Below are 18,722 nucleotides of genomic sequence, written 5' to 3'. Positions count from 1 at the left end.
CAGGAAATTTTTTTCTAATACATGTTTCTATTATGCTATACAGTTTGTGTAAAGATATATGCTGCAACATGAATGTTATAAAAAGAGTAAAATAACTGAGGCATGAAGACAAGAATATTTTTGCATATGAAGGTTAGGCTAAACAGTTCAGGAAATCATTTCTGTTAGTGTCAGATCTGATTAAAGGAAAGGATATCTGGAAACCAGTGGGAAATAATCAGAAAGCAGTAACCGAGAGAGTAAGGGTTGTTTTTTTTTAAGTCCCATCTTTGCACTGGAGCAGGTCCACAGGCAATCTCAAGCACAAGACAGCCTGTGTTTTGTTAATGGACCTTGAAGGGAACGTGTAGCTCTGTCTGTCAGTAGATGTGTTTGAGAGAATGGAATCTCACTTTGAGCATATAAAAGGGTATTCAGCAGCAAAAACTAATGCAAAGTTTCTAACAGGTAAACACCAAGTAAATAATAGAAGGTTAAACTCAGTAGTTAATGTGCAGGAGACATTGTGACTGAGGACAGCTAGGAGTGTTAAGAGACAAGGCTGTGGCACGTTGGTACTGCTGCAGACATAGTTCTGCTTGCTGAATAGAGAACAGATTTATGGAAGCAGAGCGTGCGGGGTAAAAGCTGAGGCCAAGAGTGGGCACAAGGGAATACAGTTTGTTGAGGACAAAAGAGATATTGAGTCAAGAAAAGAACTAGTGGAAATGGAGTTTGAGATTACTTCTTTTGTCCAGAGGAAACTTGTAAAACACGCCCATGAAAAGCCAAACCACAAATTCATCTAATCAATACAGGCTGAGGAGATGAACAATGTAAAATCATTGCCCATGTAAAAAGATACATGCAGTTCTAAATGCAGCTGTGAACTTGGAAGCAAATACTGAAGCTGAAAGTAAAAAAAAAAATGAGTCGAAGTCAGAGAAAAAGTAAAAGCTGTGCTTTCTAGTTGAAGCACCAGGAGGTTTGTTCTTAACTAACACCTAACATTTGAACAGTTGAAATAGGTTTTGATTCTGGATAAGCCTTAAACAGAGCTGCATTCCTTTTCTTTTTAACCAAACCAGTCTATGACATAACAGCTCTGCAGGCTGTAATAGCTGGGCTCACACAGTGGGTGCTTGGATTCATATCTGTGCTGTACAGTGTTCTCACTCCAGTAAGTGTACCATTTCATGGGAGTTATTTCCTCGGTAGCTGTGGATGTCAAGACCAGAACTCAACAAAATGAAGCTACTACGTTTCTTTTAAACATAAATGTTGTTATTACAATAGAATTTTTACCAAAAAAATAAGGACTTTTAAAAATCAGTTTAAAATTCCTCTGTAGTCTGATGTCCAGGATCTGTAATGATTAACTGCTGTCAAAATTACTATCAGATTGAAGGCTACTTACTGTTCTGCTTGCTTTCATTTTTTACAGTTATATTCAGAAAATAAGCCAACAATTTTGTTAAACCCTCTAAATTATTCCTGAGTTTATTTTAAACATTATTACCAATTAACAAACTTTAAAATACTTTAGAGGTCCTGCAAGTGCATTATACATGTATTTACTTAATATCATGATTCTTGCATCACTTCTAAATATTGGTGATGGTAATATGTAGCTGAATAGTCAGCTATTATAAGGAAAGCTGAAAAACAGAAACACTCCACATGCAGGCAGTTTACAGGACACTAATATCACCTCTTTTACCTTATTCTCTTGGAAGAATGGCAATCCCCTTTCTTATGGAAAAGACTAGTGCCCATCACCGTGCAAATAGCACTGGTCACTTGTTCTCAGCCCATTAATTTCAATTAGCTTTGGATGACTCAAATTGTAAAGTGATGAGTAAGTGTTGTGCTGAACTCTTACACTTCGTGTTTAGTCATGCCCTTGGAAATTGTTGTAGTTTCTAAATCCAACGCCTATTATGAGGAGATACTAGGGAGAACCAAACTTATCTTTGCAGTCACAGATATATTTCTATGTTGCAAGTAGGCACAAGATAGTGTTAGGATGTTTTGAAAGGAAACTGGTAACAATTTAATTGGAAGTGTTAAAGGCTGTAAAACATAGACCCTTCTGTTATGCAACTCAGGATACAACATACCTGAAGAATAAGCGTAACATTGGATGCTAATCTCTTAAAAAAGAGATGTGTTCATAGCTAACAATATCTCATCTGTTTTATTTTTAGTAAAATGTCTTAATTATGAAGTACAATTAATCCATCTGCTAAAGCAAGACTAATTCCTTTATTTCTTTGTTCTTTTTATTCAATTTCTTTCTGTTTCTTTTAAAAGTTTTTAAATAGCCATTTTCTAAAAGCACAAAATAATTTTTTGTTGTTATTTTACAGGAGTTTTATCACTTGTTGTTATTTTACAGGAGTTTTATCACTTGGATATATTTTCATTTTGAGTGCCTTTGTTTGTATATAGACAGGCTATTGCGTTACATGGTTTGGGCTGATATTAGCTGGCAGAAAGAGAAGCCTGTCCTGGTAAACCCTGATTTTTATGTAAGAGAACATCTGTGAGCTCTATCTTTGTGGTGTATCTGGATTCTTGTAGCCTAAAAGAAAACTAGAATCTAAAAGCAAGGGCATCTGTCCCCTTACAGTTTTAAGGATTATATGTTTTGAGTTTAAGGATAAGGATTTACTGGTGAACCCTGAGGGATGGTACTAACTGTTTTATCTGTTTGCTGTATTTTAGCTGCAAGGCAAGTTATGGGTCCTCTTCTGCCTTCCTGTCACTGGCCTTATACTAGAAGGGGTTGGGTTTGTTTTGGAAACTGGCTATTTGCCCTCCAGCTATGTGGTGGTTTAATAAGTAGTAGCTAGTGGCAGGAGAGATTCCTCCATGCAATTCAACTACAGAGGGATGCTCAGGTGGGGCCCCAGACTCAGAACAGCCATCACGGCATAAGCTACTGAGGGGCTGCAAAAACCAGCTGAGAAAATGAGTGAGCGCATGTGTGGTTAGTCCGTGTTGACATTTTGTGCTGTTCCAGTCATACTGCTACCAAGTTAGCTGGCATGAGGATATTTCAATTGTGTCTTTAAAAATTGCACTATACCCCTCAGTCCTGTCCTTCCGTCACTACCATCCACACTTCCACGGAAAGGTACAGTGTGTGTCCAGTGCTCTCCATTCCTCTCGGCTACTTGGTGAAAACAGTGTGGCACTTGGCCACAGTGGTTTGCTAGTGTGTTTTTATGATTCTTCTCTGCCCTGTCTGTTGGATCGGACACAGGCTGTTCGCTGCTGCTTTCTGAACCCAGTGCCTCTGCTCACGCCAGACTTCCATAACCATCATTTCCTCTAGGATTAATTTTTCAAAATTTATATGCTCTCTCCATTGCTCAGCTGAAAACTTTAACAAGAGCAAATGTTCTATTTGCATTTGCTTTAGGCTATGAACTAAGGAGGACAAAGAAATAAAGAACAGAGAAATCAAGAGTTTGGATCAACACTTTTAAAATTGTTATTTCCTTGTGCATAGTGGATAAGGATTCATTCAGTTCATGTCCTAGGGTGCTGCCCAGATAAACTGTCCAGTCGTAAGTGTGCAAGTAAACATTGTGTAGGCAACATACCTGAAACAAAACAATAGAGGCGAATACGCTTTCTCTGTTCACAGCAGTTTTGAGTGTATTTGAGTATACTTGAGTATACCTGTATTTAGAGCTTCTTAGCTCATAGAATTATTCATGCTCACAAGAAATGCAAGTTCCTTTCCCGCTTATTATGTTCACCGCATGAAGACTGCTTTGGAGCAGGGAACAAGTCAGTTTTCTGTGCAATCAGGATTACTGCAAAATTAATGTAGACAAATGAAGAGCCAAAGGGAATTAATCTTTGTTAATAACTTGTATTGTAACTTGGTTTTCCCCTGCTGACTCCTTTCCTCTTACTCTCCAAGGAGAGATGTCACCTCACGTCCTTGTAAAGTTTTGTCTCATTTCTGGACACTTCTTCATCAGTCAGGTATTTTTATTTTTTGGGGAAACTAAACTAGCTTGGCCTTACGTAAGGCTTGAATTGTTAGGATGGTTTGTTTTTTGGGTTTTTGGGTTGTTTTTTTTTTTTTTTTTGCTTTCCAGTAGGCTGTAGACCCTACCCGCTGCAGTCGGGAAGTCAGAGATGCGAAATAAGCTATGCCTAAACATCACACAAATGCAGTCAAAGAAGTTGAATTTGGGTGGTGAGGTGAAAGGTATATGATGGACGTTCAATTTTAAATGTGAAGGTGTGATTCAAGAATGTTTTCAAATTTCAGTGTGTAACATGAAGTTTTTATGATTTGTTCTGCAATCAGAATGATGAGATGATGCAACTTAAAAGCCACTTGCAAGCAACTAGCTAGATTCAATTAGGAGTACTGAATTAAGGAAATCTGTGATATCAAATGCTTAACAACGAGCTTTTGGACAGGCTCTCACCATCCAAAACACTGACTTTTGAGTTACTTTAAAGCTGATTTTGAAATTTTGAGAGAGCAATTTTAAAATAGTTATGTATTAGGTCTTCTTCAGCAAAATGCAGAGTTTAAAGTTTAATTTTGGTCTCTGCAACTGCATAGTAAGCTACAAGGGCTTGTAATACTGTAGTTACTTGGGTTTGTATTTCTGTACCCAAGATTGGAATGTGGCCTTTACCCCACTGAACTGATATTATCATCCTAAAAGTTTGGAAGCCACAAGGCTGGGATGTGAACAATAGCCTAGAACATGTGTATGCATACTTTGCCCCTCAGAATCTCTTCGGGTTTGTTTATTTCTTTCCCCAAAGGAGAACTTTTAATTTTGTTTTTCAGTAGGCTATACAGTTTTTTCTCTGAACCATCTCAAATAAATTATCTGTAATCAAGAGGAATGTTTCCAATCAGTTACTGCAGCCGTGTTGTGCTTGTATTTCAGATTATTCGCAGTCTGTAGGAGTTGTATAATGAAGATTTTAATGACTGAACAATACGATTGTGTTGAAATGGATGGAAACATGCCTCTTCTTATTTTGGAGAGCTAGCTGTCTATTATGTGTAATATTCCATATGAAGTTAGCATCTATAGGTGCTAAGGGGAGAAAAGTGTACTTTAGACTCAAAGAATGGGAAAAATGCACGTTTCCTCTGCACTGATTTTCAGCATCCCCCAGGAGATTCAAGTGCATCAGTCATTCTTTCCAAAGACCTTCCCATTTTGTTACAGTCACTAATTAAAAGTTGCCCAGTCTTTCTATATAACACTGATAATCACAATTTTTATTCCAGAAACCATATGAAACCACTCCTGCACATTTTTATGCAAAATTCTGTAACCCGTGATAGCTAAAGCGTTTCATGTCTTGTACTGCTTGTTAGCAACTGAGATGTTTGCAAACCACTGTGTTCAATAATTATTTTTTTTTCAAAATTGCAGCAACCCGTCTATGTTGTTGATATAATATGGGACAGAAAATAAAAACCTATAATATGAAAATACACTGTGTTAAATTTGCCATAAATTGTGTACTTTTTTGCTCATGCTAGAAGTTTATATGAAGTGCTGTATTGTTTTCTCTGTCCCCATTAGGTAGCTTTTGTCATATCCTAACTAAGGATGGCATAGTTCTCTAAAAGTAAAGAGAAACATTCAGATATTTGATAATTACCTACTTACAATTTTATGATTACACAGATTGACCTCAGGTCTCACTGGGTAGAAATGTCCTACTTTGAAGATTTTTTTCTTATACTTGCAGTATATGACACAGTTTGCCTATCAGAGCCTCTGGCATTGATGTAATCTCTTCTGATCCTTAGCAGTGTCTTTATATTTTGAGGATCACATTAGTAGTTTACTTAATCTTTTACCCCTGTGGTTTTTTCTTTTCCCCTTTCTGCTGGCTTGTTCCCCCACCATTTCTCTCCACCTTCCCTACTACACATTTTTGTCTTTCTACTTACTGACTAAAGTTAAAACACTAGGCATAGAGCGAAACTGAGCTTGAAAGTGCTCTTTCTCCATTTATAATAAGAGAAAACCATCTAAACTGTGCTGAACCACTTTTATTTTGCTGTTAGCCCCATGTGTCAAACGCATTCATTTGTGATCCATAGCTGCTCCTCTGTCTTCGCTTGGTACCTGGTGTACTGCAATGGTCTGTAAATGATTTTCATGATAGGGGTGTTATGTTTTGCAGGAGGCCAGCACTATTTATACCATTTTTTTCCTGTATATGTGCGTGTGTGGTGGTTCTGCTGTGTATTCCTGGCCACCTGCAAATCTTAACAGCACAACCCATCAAACTACAGACTCTCACAGTGAAACAGGCAGCAGAGGATCCACCACACGTAACACACTGCGGGAAGCACTGTTACCTGCTGCTGCTGAGTGGAAGGCTTAAATGCCATTCCCATGTGAATTTGTTAGTGCTGTCAGATTGATCCAAAGCTTTCTGAAACCAGAGGAAAGACCTGACACAGCTTTACTCAACTTCAGCCCAATCAGCAGTTTGCAGCGCTGGTTGTCAGAGGAGAAAGCAAGTGTCCTGTGTCTCCAGAGCATTTCAGTTTTTCTGTATTGATAGTAAGAAACATTTTTGCCTTCCCCCTGAAAACCCTTATCTGTTTTACAAGATTAACAGAGTGATACCTCATAGGGCCTGTAGGTAGTACAGTAATATATATTAACATGAATACGTTTCATATTATAGACTTATTTGGTAACATACTGTATTAAGAGACAACCTCTAAGAAACCTCAAACACGTAATACACTTTTGCAAACTGTTAAATGGCTTATTTCTGCCAGTATCTTTGTACCAGTCCCATACAGGTGACAAACTGGCTGCTACTTGAAGCATTAGGTAGCTTTTTGAACAACTTAGAGGAAAGATGGTTGACAGATGGTTGCCCTGTCAGTACTGGCATATTCACTCTTGCCAAGAGGTTCAACCAGATAGTGGTAAGTGCTGAATGAAAACTCTTGCTTAAGCTGGGGTGATTGAATGTGCTGAAAATGCTCTTTATAACAAGCTCTTCAGATAATTTTTTGGTCCAGGAATTTTCATTGATTATTCAGTATGAACACACGAACAGTTTTTCTTACAGGGCAAAAAAAAAAAAAAAAAAGAGAAAAAGGAGAGGACAAGAACAGGGAAATCTAAAGCCTAGGTCTGTGGATGGCAGAGGCATTGGCACCGAGCTTATGTTTCTTCCAAACACCGTCTTACATCAAATGAGAAGCAAAAGTTTGAACAGAGTTTTCACTTGCTTCCCAGGCGTCTGCACTAGTGTCTAGGCTGGAGTCGTGTCATGTTTTTGTTGTGACACAGTGTCTGTGTGTGTAGAATGGGTATTCCTCCACAGGAATTTTAACCCCAATCCAAAAAAACGTGTGAGCTTGGGGGGTGGATTAACCACCTCTCACACAGAAGGAAACTAAACCCTGGTCAGCTACATGCTGCAGAACGTGTAGATATGGAGCCGTTTTAAAATTGCTGATTTAGGAGAATACTGTCTGTTCTGTTCATACTAGAGAAAGGAATTAATCCTGTTTGGGTTTTTGTTTGTTTGTTTGTTTGTGCTGTTTTGTTGGCTTTTTTTTAAATGGAAGAGTGAAGTTTACCTTCAGTTTTAAGTCTGTGAGTTTTAGGTGAAAAGATAAATGCAATGACATCAGGGACATAGTCCTTACAAAGCTCCAGAAGATATAAAATACTTGTCTGACCCCAGTGTATCCGCACAGTCATTTTGAATGTTGATGGCTCTCCATTTGCTTATGACAAACTGTAAGAGGCATGATTAATCAATGGTACAGGAGAGAGAGGTGCAGTACAGCATCCTATATTTATGCACAATTTGTCCGGGTTTGGGTTGATTGTAGCATGGATGTACAACCATTTAACTGCAGGGAATTAACTCAGATCTATCAGAGTTCATTAATTAAGAGGTCTGCTAGGCTCCATTAGCACCATGACAGTTAGGTTCTTTCAGTGCCGCTCATCACTTCCCTCGATCCTCACTGCATCCCAAATATCCAGATTTCTGAATTATTTCTATTTTGAGGAGTACCCACTAATGAAGAATTGATTGCGTTTTCTTAGTTCAGGGAGGAAGCAAGGCTGTGTATACAGAGGTTCAATTATGAACCTCCTGGAGTAATTTTGAACCCAGCCACCTATCTGAACTCAAATGCTACCTTCTTATTTATGTATTACTAGAAAGGAAACCTAAAAATATTCAGAGAATTAGTTTTCTTTTAGAATGATTTGCAAACTTCTCTTCTTATTGAGGGAAATTGTTGCACTGATATTATATATGTTACTTATCAATAGCCTTTGGCACATGGATTAAAAAATGTGATGTGGAAACATTTTAAGAAGAAAGGAGACTTCAGATTAATTTATACTGTAACAGAAACAGAGGTTGCTTTAATATGCAGATGCATGCCACTACATATTTTGAGTATGAAAAAATGCTTCTTCATGAATCTACCAGAGAATTCCTTATGGTGAGATGAAACACCAAATCATGCTATACAATGGATTTCTGGTAGTGGAAGAACCTCAGTCCCTCTTCAGATCATCTTTTTAAATGAAAAATACTAATTGGAAGGAGAAAATTTCAGGTATTGAGGTTTTTGAGGCTAGATTCTCTACTCAGTTTCTCTGAGTGCAAATAAAAACCTGTCAGTATGTAATGTCGGGTGAGTTTAGATATATGGATATGGAGTTTGGTATTGCCTTAGTATAAATTGCAGCATCCCATGGAGTTTTAAATTAACAGCAGTTCCTCTTGTCTTGCCAACATAGTCTTTTGCAAGATGCTTGCCAGAACACAAACTATTTCAGCCCTTTTCTCTTCTGTTCATGCCATGTGGTGCACCTCGTGTGCACCCAGGCCCTCCCTGCAAAAGGGAGCAGCGGGCATGTGGTCCTTCTGCTGGCTCCAGCCTTCTTCTGTAAGGTGCAGGCATGTGCGGTACAACACAAACGCTGCCTTGCAGTGTGGTTCGTCTCTCCTTGGTTTGGGTGGGAAAGGTGTCCATAGAGCAGTTAACATATTTTTTTAAATGGCTGTGTTTATGTGGTAGTTATGTGGGATTTGTGCCTCATTCTTGGGGGCGGGGTGGAGGGGGGTAATTACTTGATTTTCATTCTGTGTATTGATGCATGTGGGTAGGGAGAGAAAGGCACAGCTGTCACTTCCCAGCAATACTTAGGCTACATCTATACTGGTACACAGTAGAGATGTATATAGTGTAGAACCAGTGATGATTCTTTTGTCCTAGGGCTAAAAGGCACACCACGGTTCTTGTCTGTATGGCTAAGTTCTGGTTTCCCAGAAGTGAGTGGCCTCATTCAGCCTGACCCTTGGGAGCAGTCACTGGCCTGTGCTGCCCCCTGAACCATGCCCAGCCATTGTCTGGGAACATGTTAGCTGGCAGGAGCCAAAACTGTGCCAGGGAGCAGGCTTACAATGGAACGGCAAGGGCAGGGGCATGCCAGTGCGTGCCCTGGACCTCTTTCCGTTCCTGGTAGAAACGTAACCATATTAATATTGATGTTCCCTAAGTGTAGCAGCATCTTTAAATCATGTTTTCAGTTTCCCATCAGCCCTATAATCAGGGCTAACGTTCCAATTCTATTCATTTTTAAAGACTGTGTTAAATGGAAAGTCAAACAATATTACAGCAAAATAGAATGCAAATAATGGAACACAGCTGTTTTATTCTTTTGGAGGGATGCAGCACAAGGCAGAGGTAATACCTGCAGAGGCTTTGGGTTTGTTTTGTTTTTGTTGTTTTGGTTTGTTTTTTTTTTTAGCTAAAAAGAGGTAGTGTGTGTTTTTCAAGCTATGCTTAAACTGAACTGGTACACATGTAAATTGAAATGCATGTATGTGAAGATCCAGCTGGGGGAAAAAAAGAAGCTTAACAGATTGAAACAAGGAAATGAATTGTTAGGGGAATGTCTGTAAATATTCAGATATCCTCACAGTTTCTTAAATAAATGCACATTTGTAAAGTACCGGATTGCATATTCCAAACACAACTTTAACTGTCCCTGTATCTATTCCCAGTCTTATTCTGCAGACCAGAAAACCCCTGCAGTCAGTAATTCTACATCAAATAAATTCTGAGTATGAGTTACAACCATCACACAATATGGTTACGTTGGAATATTTTTACTATTTAAAAAGAGACAAAGTGGATATTTTAATTTGGAATCAAAGTGCTGTTATGTGGATTTATGGTTTATAAGGTTGGCAGTGTTTCTAAGTACTTTCTTTTCCAAAGTACATAAATATAAAGTGGTAAAAGTTGTGTTTTTAGCTTATAAATGTAGTTAATCATCTGTTCAGACAATAAAAAATTCTATTTATTAATGGCCAAGAAATGTTAGGGGGTTTTGGTTTTTCTTTTTACAAGAGACTCATTTGAGTCAACTGGATGAAATGAATAGACAGTGAATATCACAATGGTTGGGGGGGGATCATGGCACACCAGTTGATCATGTGGAACTTCAGTCATTAATCCATTAAAGTTGTTACTGCCTCCGAGTCTTATTTAAAGGTCATGGTCTTTTTTAAGGATTTCGTTGCTGAGGAAAAGAACTATGTGTGTTTGATCCATCCAGCGTGTGCATGAATGTGCACTCGCTGACTGGCATGCTGAAGTATGTTCTCTGCTTGGAATTTGCAATGCTGAGCAGTGGGTGGGCAATAACGTGCGAGAGCTCTTGTGGGCTACATCAGGATTTGTATCGATCGTTCTGTTCTTACATCCTGTTTTTTATCATGGTTACAATATATGCAAACACGTCAGGCAATTAGACATGTGAAGACCTGGTTTGCTTGATTATTTGACTTCCTGCAACTAATAATGAGATTTTTGAAAGATTTAGTGCTATGCCATTGAATATAAAAGAGGATCAGAGGCCTGTATGTGCAATAGTTAGGTGTGGTAGATTAAATTTGTCCTGGCACCCTTATTGAAGCCTCCCTGTAGGCACTTATCAGCTGTAATCAGCACTGTTGCCAGAAATAACACTGCAGTGTCAGAAACATGGGTGTTTTAAGGGTATAGCTGGAGGACTTGAAACATTCACTTACTTGTTGAACTTTAAATTAATAAAGACCAACAAGATTCTTTTTCTTTCCTGGGTTGTTGAATTCTGTCATTTAAATTCTTGTTAATATTCTTCATAAACACTGCTGGCATCCAAATTATGCATAACTACTTAGGAAAAAGCTAAGTGCCATTGTGGCACATTGGAAATAACCACTTACGTGCAAAGTAATGGCCTAAAATGAAATAAAATCCCAGCAGGATTCAGAGGAGAGGAAAGAATACTCTAAGATAGAACTCTGACCATTGTCAGTCAGGATTATGCCTACACTTTGAACAATGCATTCTCTTTCAGTTGCTAGAATTTCTTTTTCTGTTCTCTCTTTTGTGATAATAAGGGTTAGAAAAGATCAACAAAAGTTATAAATTATGCACTGGCTAGGAGCATCAGATACTACAATAATGATTCCTAGCATAAAAGTGAGTTTTGATTCTCAGAAAGATAAAGGATATACAATGATATTGAAATTCCTGGACAAGTCCAGTTCTTTGTGTTATTTACTACATCTTTCCAGTAAGACTGTGGCTGTTAGAATAAAGCAAGTTAAAATTGGCACTTGACCTCTGTGGCACTGATTTCTCCTGCACTCAGAGGCTAGCTCATAGGCTCAGGTGCTGGACACTGTTCAATGAATCGGTGACCCTAAGATCAGACTGAGACAGTGTTACCGGGAAGGAGCAACGGCATAAATCTAAAAATTAGTAACCCCTATGATACTTCAAAGAGTTGCCCTGTTGAAAGCTTTGGTGCACGTTTGACGATGTCTTTTAACTATCAACTAGAACTGTGTAAAATTAGGAATACCTTTTCTGTTACATTTGTTATATTAAATAAGATGATATGTATGGACTTAAAGAATACTTTTCTGGTTATTTCCAAAAAACAGACTTGGAGAGACCAATCCTACACAGGGGCCAATCCTGTCTGGCAGTGCATTGTTCCTGTCATTGTACTGATTGATTCTAAGAAAGACAGGAACCAGTAGATTTCCTGCATAGTTGTGATAATAGCATTAATAATCAGATTAGAAGTGAAGTAACTGTAAAACACACAAATGCATGTTAATTTGTGCTGGTTACTTTTTGTGTTTCTCTTTTTGAACAATTTGCAATTCACCAGTTGATTTCAGCGTGGTTTGTAGACCACTTCTGCATGCAGGTTTCTGTACCCAATAATGTGCCACATTGCCTGTGTTACAAATACTACTCATAATTTTTTGCATGTCTTTCCTTCAGAACATGGAAATTAGCACTAAAGCCTTAGGTTTAGCTTTAGAAAAAGCTTTTTTTTTCAGTCTAAAGGAATCTCATGGTGTCACTTTCAGTCTCTCCTGTGAAAGTTAAATTTCTTTCTCTTGCTTCCTTTTATGTTCAAAAACTTAAATAATTTATTACTGCAAAGGAATGTGTACTGAATCCAGTAACCAACAGAGGATGTGGAAAGATTTATTGGGAGAAACATTAAGAGCATTCCTGGCCAGGTGTATTTTATTTCTTTTTTGCGAAATGGGGGGGAAAAAACCACCATACACCTCCAGCCAACTTCAGATATGGCTGGAAGCCCATTTAGAAAACAATGTCTGCAATTGTGAAGTGCTTCTCGAGACAAACTGAACAAAAAGCAGTGAGGGGTGTGAATAGATTGGCATTGCTGAATAGCAAGGAATGTGTTGCTCGGCCTTGAAAGCGACTGCAGTGTTTGCCATCTGAGTGAGTGGGTGTGTGCACGTGACTTCTGCTCCCCTCGTACATCGTATAGCAGTTTATACCCATGGGAGATGAGGGAGTGATACCCCTACCAAGCTGGAGTGGTGGATTCAGAGTTCCTCTTTGTACCCTTGGTCCATGACAAAAGATACTGGAGGAGCAGGACCTGAGTATGCTTTTTGCATTCCTTGCTTAACTGAATGGGAGGTGTCGCTCAGTAAACAGCAAGACACAGCTGTGGTGAATATTTTTACTCTATGACAATATTTTAGAACACTAATCAATGATTTTACTTGTAAGTAATTTTTTTTTTTTTTTATTTAACATGAACTTGTAAGAAGTGTAATCTTTTGAGGGGTTACACATTTTAACAGCTTGCTCACCTGATGATTTTTAGGACAAAATTCTAGTCAAATATGAATGTAATTTTTCCAGGAATGATAAAAGTATCAGGTATAAACTAGCTATTTCTAATTGCATACAGTTACCTCTCTGGCATGTTTCTTGTCATTTACATAAACCACAAAGTTAGTAAGAGCATTATCAGAGAATCATTGAACAGTTTGGTTGGAAGGGACCTTTAAAGGTCATCTAGTCCAACCGCCCTGTCATGAGCAGGGATGTGTTCAACTACATCAGGTTGCTCAGAGACCTGTCCAACCTGACCTTGACTGTTTCCAGGGATGGGGCATCTGCCACCTCTCTGCACAGTCACTGTAAAAACCTTATATCTAGTCTAAATCTACCCTCTTTTAGTTTAAAATCATTACCCCTTGTCCTACCACTACTGTCCCTACTTACTAAAAGGTCTGTCCCCATCTTTCCTATAAGCCCCCTTTAAGTACTGAAAGGCTACAATAAGGTCTCTCCAGAGCTTTCTCTTCTCCAGGCTGAACCACCCCAACCCTCTTCAGCCCTTCCTCATAGAAGTGATGTTCCAGCCCTCTGATCATTTTTGTGGCCCTCCTCTGGATCTGCTTCAACATTATAAGTGTTCCAGGGACACCTTTCCCCTTTCATTTTTTTCTTCAATCCCAACTTCTTAGTCTCCACTCCCCTCTGTGCTAGCTGATTAGGTAGGTCCCTTCACCAGTAGCCTTATTCCTTAAAAAGCAGTTTTTAACATTATGCTTTTTGTATAAGCTGTTGAAATTGTATCCTCTTTCTCCATTAATCCATGTTTCTTAAATGTCCTCTACAAATTCTTCCTTGATGCAGCATCTTAAAAAAAAACAACACTGGTGAAAAGATACAGAATCAAACTGCTCCATCCTCCTGCCCCCGGCAGGAAGCTGTATCTGCATCCCGTTTTACAGGTATGTGGGTCTCATGTTACAGGACCCCAGTGCTGAGTTCCCTTGATCTGTTCAATAATCTCTTCCATTGTATACCCGCCCTTAAGGCTAAAACAACTGTCCTGACTTCTTATATCCTAGTTTGTCCCCTTAAGCCTATTGCTTCCAGTTGTATCTACCATGGCTATGGAGAACAGCTCATGCTTTCTCTTTGTAGCTCCTGTTCTATATTTGAAACTCTTCTAGATTCTTCCGAGAGTTTTGTAGACCTTTCTTTTTCTCTGTTGCTTCACAGAAATTGTTCCCTTCTATTTCTTTCTCCAGGGATGTTTCTGTGCCTGGCTACATCTATTGATATTTTCCCAGTATACAAATGAAAATGTTACTAGCAGCAAAAGGCCAACCTTTTATAGTCAATACAATTAAGAAAACTTGGCAATTAGACAGAAGACTCTCAAATGGGAGATGGACTGCTCAGGTAGAAGCACAGAATCAAAGCTGCATTTTATTACTTCTTCCTGTGTTGATCTCTATACTTGCCTACCAAAACCAGACTACTTTTTGAAGTTAATTGATACAAAGATCAGCCTAAACTACTGAAGTCCCAGTGCTTAAATGCCTTTGTGAGTTTAAGTAGTTTGTAGGCTACAGATGGAATTCAGTAGTGCTTAAAGGTAATTTTAGAGGTCTTTAACTATGCTACTCAATAAAATCCTCCATTTTGTTCCAGTGTTTTCAAACCCAAAATTGTGACTACCTTTTAGATTTTAAAAATCAGTTAGGAAGCAAGTGACAGAATCAGGCTTTTGTTTTGGTGGTCTCTGTATAGATGGCATTAATTCTAGCAGTTAAAATGTATTCCTTTTTAATAGATAATTTTGCTTTTTAATTCATCATGGAGATTAGAAAATGGATATTACTCTGAGATTGTGTTTTCTTAAAATAAAACTTTTAGGTGTTCTAATAAGTACAAATAAAGGTGTGGGGTTTTTTCAATAATCATATGGTAATTTTGCACACTTGAAAATAGATTTTGAATATTTACTTTTCCCACCTTTGTTACCATGTTAACATTGTTTTCCCCACTCACCCTTTTTTCTTTTCTCCCCCCCAGGACCATTTGCTGCTTCAGGACACAGTAAATTCTGCTGCTGCTCTTATCATGGCATTAATAAAAGACAGAAATGCGGAGCTGATTGGCCAGCTGTTGGTCGCATAAGACCATAAATCATGTGTGGCTTTTGGAAAAGTTTCTTTTTCATCATCCATTCACCAAAGGTCTTGAAGCATTATACACATTAAAAACTCTGGATTTATGACATTTACTATTAAGATCTTGTAACAACATATTTTTGATACTTAAAATGCAAGTCTGATACTATTATGTATAATGTGTAAAATGAAATACAACTCATTCTGAGATACATGGGTACATACTGTGAGGAATGATACTGAAACATTTTTGTGAGGTACTGATCATTCAAAAAGGTGCACAGAGGACACCAAAGCATTCATGCAGAATTCCTTTAACTCATGTATGTGTGTTGTACTCTAGGACTGCATGAATTGACTCTTATTTAGATAAAATTATTCTAAAGCACAGCTTATCTTCTTTATAAGAAATTGTTTAAAAATGCTGCTATACCTGTTAGTGAATGTAGAGTTCATTGTACACTGTAGCCTTCCTGACATCAACAGAAATGCATATTGCAAGAAGTGTTGGAAGTTTCAGTTCCCTGCCCGCCATGGAATGAAAGTAACCTCGAATCAAAGAAAAGATGTGCATGGGGACAATGAGGTGCTAAACCCCCTTTTCCAGATGCAGTATGCTCTGGCTGTAGTACTCCTTAGTACTACACTTCTTCCAGTACCCATGTGCCATCACTCAGAGCTAGCTCCAGTAGCTCCACTGAGTACTGTATTACACATACTCTGTGTTTGCACATGTGTGTACATATATATGCATGTATGTGCGTATGCATGCTTAAAGCAAAAGGAAAGGGTTAAGACCCCCCAAAAATGTTTTACAACCCAATCTGTAGGTAATGGAGAAATAGAAAGATTCTGTTAGCTTATGTGCAAGAACACAGTTTTCATCTCTTGCTGATTAGCCTATATGTGTATTAAATAGCCGTGAAGAGAATGGAGCTCTCAATGTAGAATTGAGATATGCCACATTGCATATGCTACGTTGATATTCAAGTGTGAAAAGGTGGGACAGGAAGATGAAATGATGAATGGTTATTATTATGTGAAGTATCTCCAGGTATCGCAACCACTAAGAGCAATACAAGAGGATGGTCCTTGAAGACACCTGTCCCTCCTTATGCATCAGACTCAGGAACTGGAGCTCTCCTGCAACTCGTGAAGGGACTAGATTAAAGTCTTATGTACCTGTTGTGACTGGAATAAGGTCTTGGAGAAGTATCCCCACTGGAAGCGTCCAGTGAGTCCTCCATTCAGGCTGAGTGAGAGCACTGCCAGATGAGCAAGTTTCCTTCTGAAACCAGCATTCCTCTCCCTACTCCCAGCACGTTCCACTCCCTTTTGCACTCAGACAAAACTTAGGATAGCATGGTCCATGCTTGGTCCCCTTCATCTTTTCCTTCACCTGCCTATCTGTATGTCTGCTTTAGATCTTTTGGAAGCTGATGTTGATCCCAAACCTACTTCATTGTGTGAGAAAAGAAAGTTGTTAGCTGACTGTTCTATATCCAAGGAACACATTTTCTTCTATGCAGAAGTCATCCTAAGACAATTCATGAAGTTCTTGTGCATCATCTGCTTTCTTTGCTTCTCTCTCTTCTCTACTTTGATTATTTGTCCTTTTCTGACACTGTACAAAATAAGCATTCATATTAGCTCTATGTATGGCTATACAATAGGCGTATTTTATTCATACATATATTCATGCCTGTTCATATGCACAGTACGCAAATAAATGAGGAACTAAAGAATTTATTATTGGTATTCATAATTTAACAGGACAGTTTTCTCAAGTTTTCTGAATTTGCTTTTACATTAATAAATTTGATGAGGGAATTCATCTCACAGGCATAATAAAAGATGTCTCTGACTATTTTGTGATTCTTCTTCACTTGAAGACTAAAATACAGTCTGATGGGTTTTCCCCAAATAATAAACAAGTGTTATAAAATCCTTTATGTTTTCTGTCCACTCTAAATTGTACATTGTGATACCGCATTATCACTGGTTTGTGTGTAATTTATCATTTGCTTAAACAAAACCTTTTAGATTGTAGGGATGTTTTACTTACCTCATTCTCTTAGAAAGATTTCAATCCAATTAAAAATATTACCATAATGAACTGCTGTAATGAAAAATTATATTACAGTTGTTTATGGACTTATTTTGAAAAGAGAATAGACAATGCACAACGATTAGTCAGTTTCAGGTCATCAAACATACTTAGTACTAATCTTAAATAGACAATAATAAGCTTTATTAAGGTACTGTTAATAGTTGCATTATGGATTTTTTTATCTTTACCAGTCTTTTTAACTAATCTATAGACACTGAAAAATCTATTGTACTGGAAGCAAGAACACCAACAACAGAACTACTAAAACAGATCACTAGAACTGCAATTAAAAAAAAAACAAAACCCTGGACAGTGATTAATACTATTGTGTATCCAAACCAAATTAAATGGTCTTTTGGATGATTGTTAATACTTACAATGGGAATAAAGATATAAAATGAAATTAAGGAACTAGTTGATTGTTTTTTGTCTGTGCATTGCTTCTCACAAATAGTAATATTCATGAGAAACTTGGCAGCCTTTTGTATACACATGCTGTTTTAAATTTAACTAGTGAATCAGTCACCACCCATATTGCTTTGAACATTTGGACAGAGATAACAGAGAGCAAATAAAAGCTCAGACTCTGACAGCCTTGCTTACCTTACTTCTCAAGCACTCTAATTAGTATTCCTTGGGTAGTGTTCATCAGAAAAGCAAATACAGAATGTGGCCCTAGAAATGCCTTTCATAACTGCAAAGTTGAGTGAAATAGATTTGTATATTGAAACCAACCCACTTTATGCAACAACTGAAAACTAAGTTACTTCATTTGTCTTAGATCAGTTGGCAGAAGAATTTCTAGTTACAGTCTTTTTTTTCCTTTACCTTTCCAGGCTATATAGCTTGAAAAAGATGGCTTGATGGTCCTCTGAAAAAGGCTGAAGGAATGAAAAGGATAGAAGATGGTGGAATTAAAAAAAAACACAAACCCAACCTCCCAAAACCAGACCAAGAAGCAAAGAGAAACAGAGTGAGGTGTTACCCTACTGTAATCAGTGTCATAACTCTAGCTGCTTTTAAAATAATCACAATTAAGCTTTTTGCTCATGTTGATGACTAAGGTAGACTGCAGAACAAAAAGTGTGTCTTGATGCCTTGAAGCTTTTGGTGCATTCAGATCTGTATTTCTACGTGACACCAGAGCCTCATAATCTCTATAATGCTGTTTTAGGTGCTATCCAAACAGAAGTTTCCAGAGACATGTAAGGTTCCTGATTACTGCTTAGCACTTTCCAGTGATACAGCAGCTTTTCCTGTCTGTAGGTGACTCCACCAGAGAAGGGTCATAGTT

At 38.0% G+C, this 18,722-nt stretch overlaps 1 protein-coding gene across 2 annotated transcripts in view; it reads left to right on the top strand.

Annotated features, from left to right (window-relative positions):
- CRPPA (CDP-L-ribitol pyrophosphorylase A) overlaps window positions 1-17,835 on the top strand; it is a 125,385-nt gene extending 107,550 nt beyond the window's left edge. For both annotated transcript variants that reach the window (XM_037386262.1, XM_037386261.1), the window contains one exon: window positions 15,221-17,835. In XM_037386262.1, coding sequence (XP_037242159.1) covers window positions 15,221-15,325 — 105 coding nt within the window. In that variant the 3' untranslated portion in view covers window positions 15,326-17,835. The remainder of the gene's footprint in view (window positions 1-15,220) is intronic.
- Window positions 17,836-18,722: the final 887 nt, after the last annotated feature.

This window comes from Falco rusticolus, chromosome 4 (assembly GCF_015220075.1).
Source record: "Falco rusticolus isolate bFalRus1 chromosome 4, bFalRus1.pri, whole genome shotgun sequence".
Classification (NCBI taxonomy): Eukaryota; Metazoa; Chordata; class Aves; order Falconiformes; family Falconidae; genus Falco; species Falco rusticolus.
This window is presented reverse-complemented; position numbering and strand designations above follow the sequence as displayed.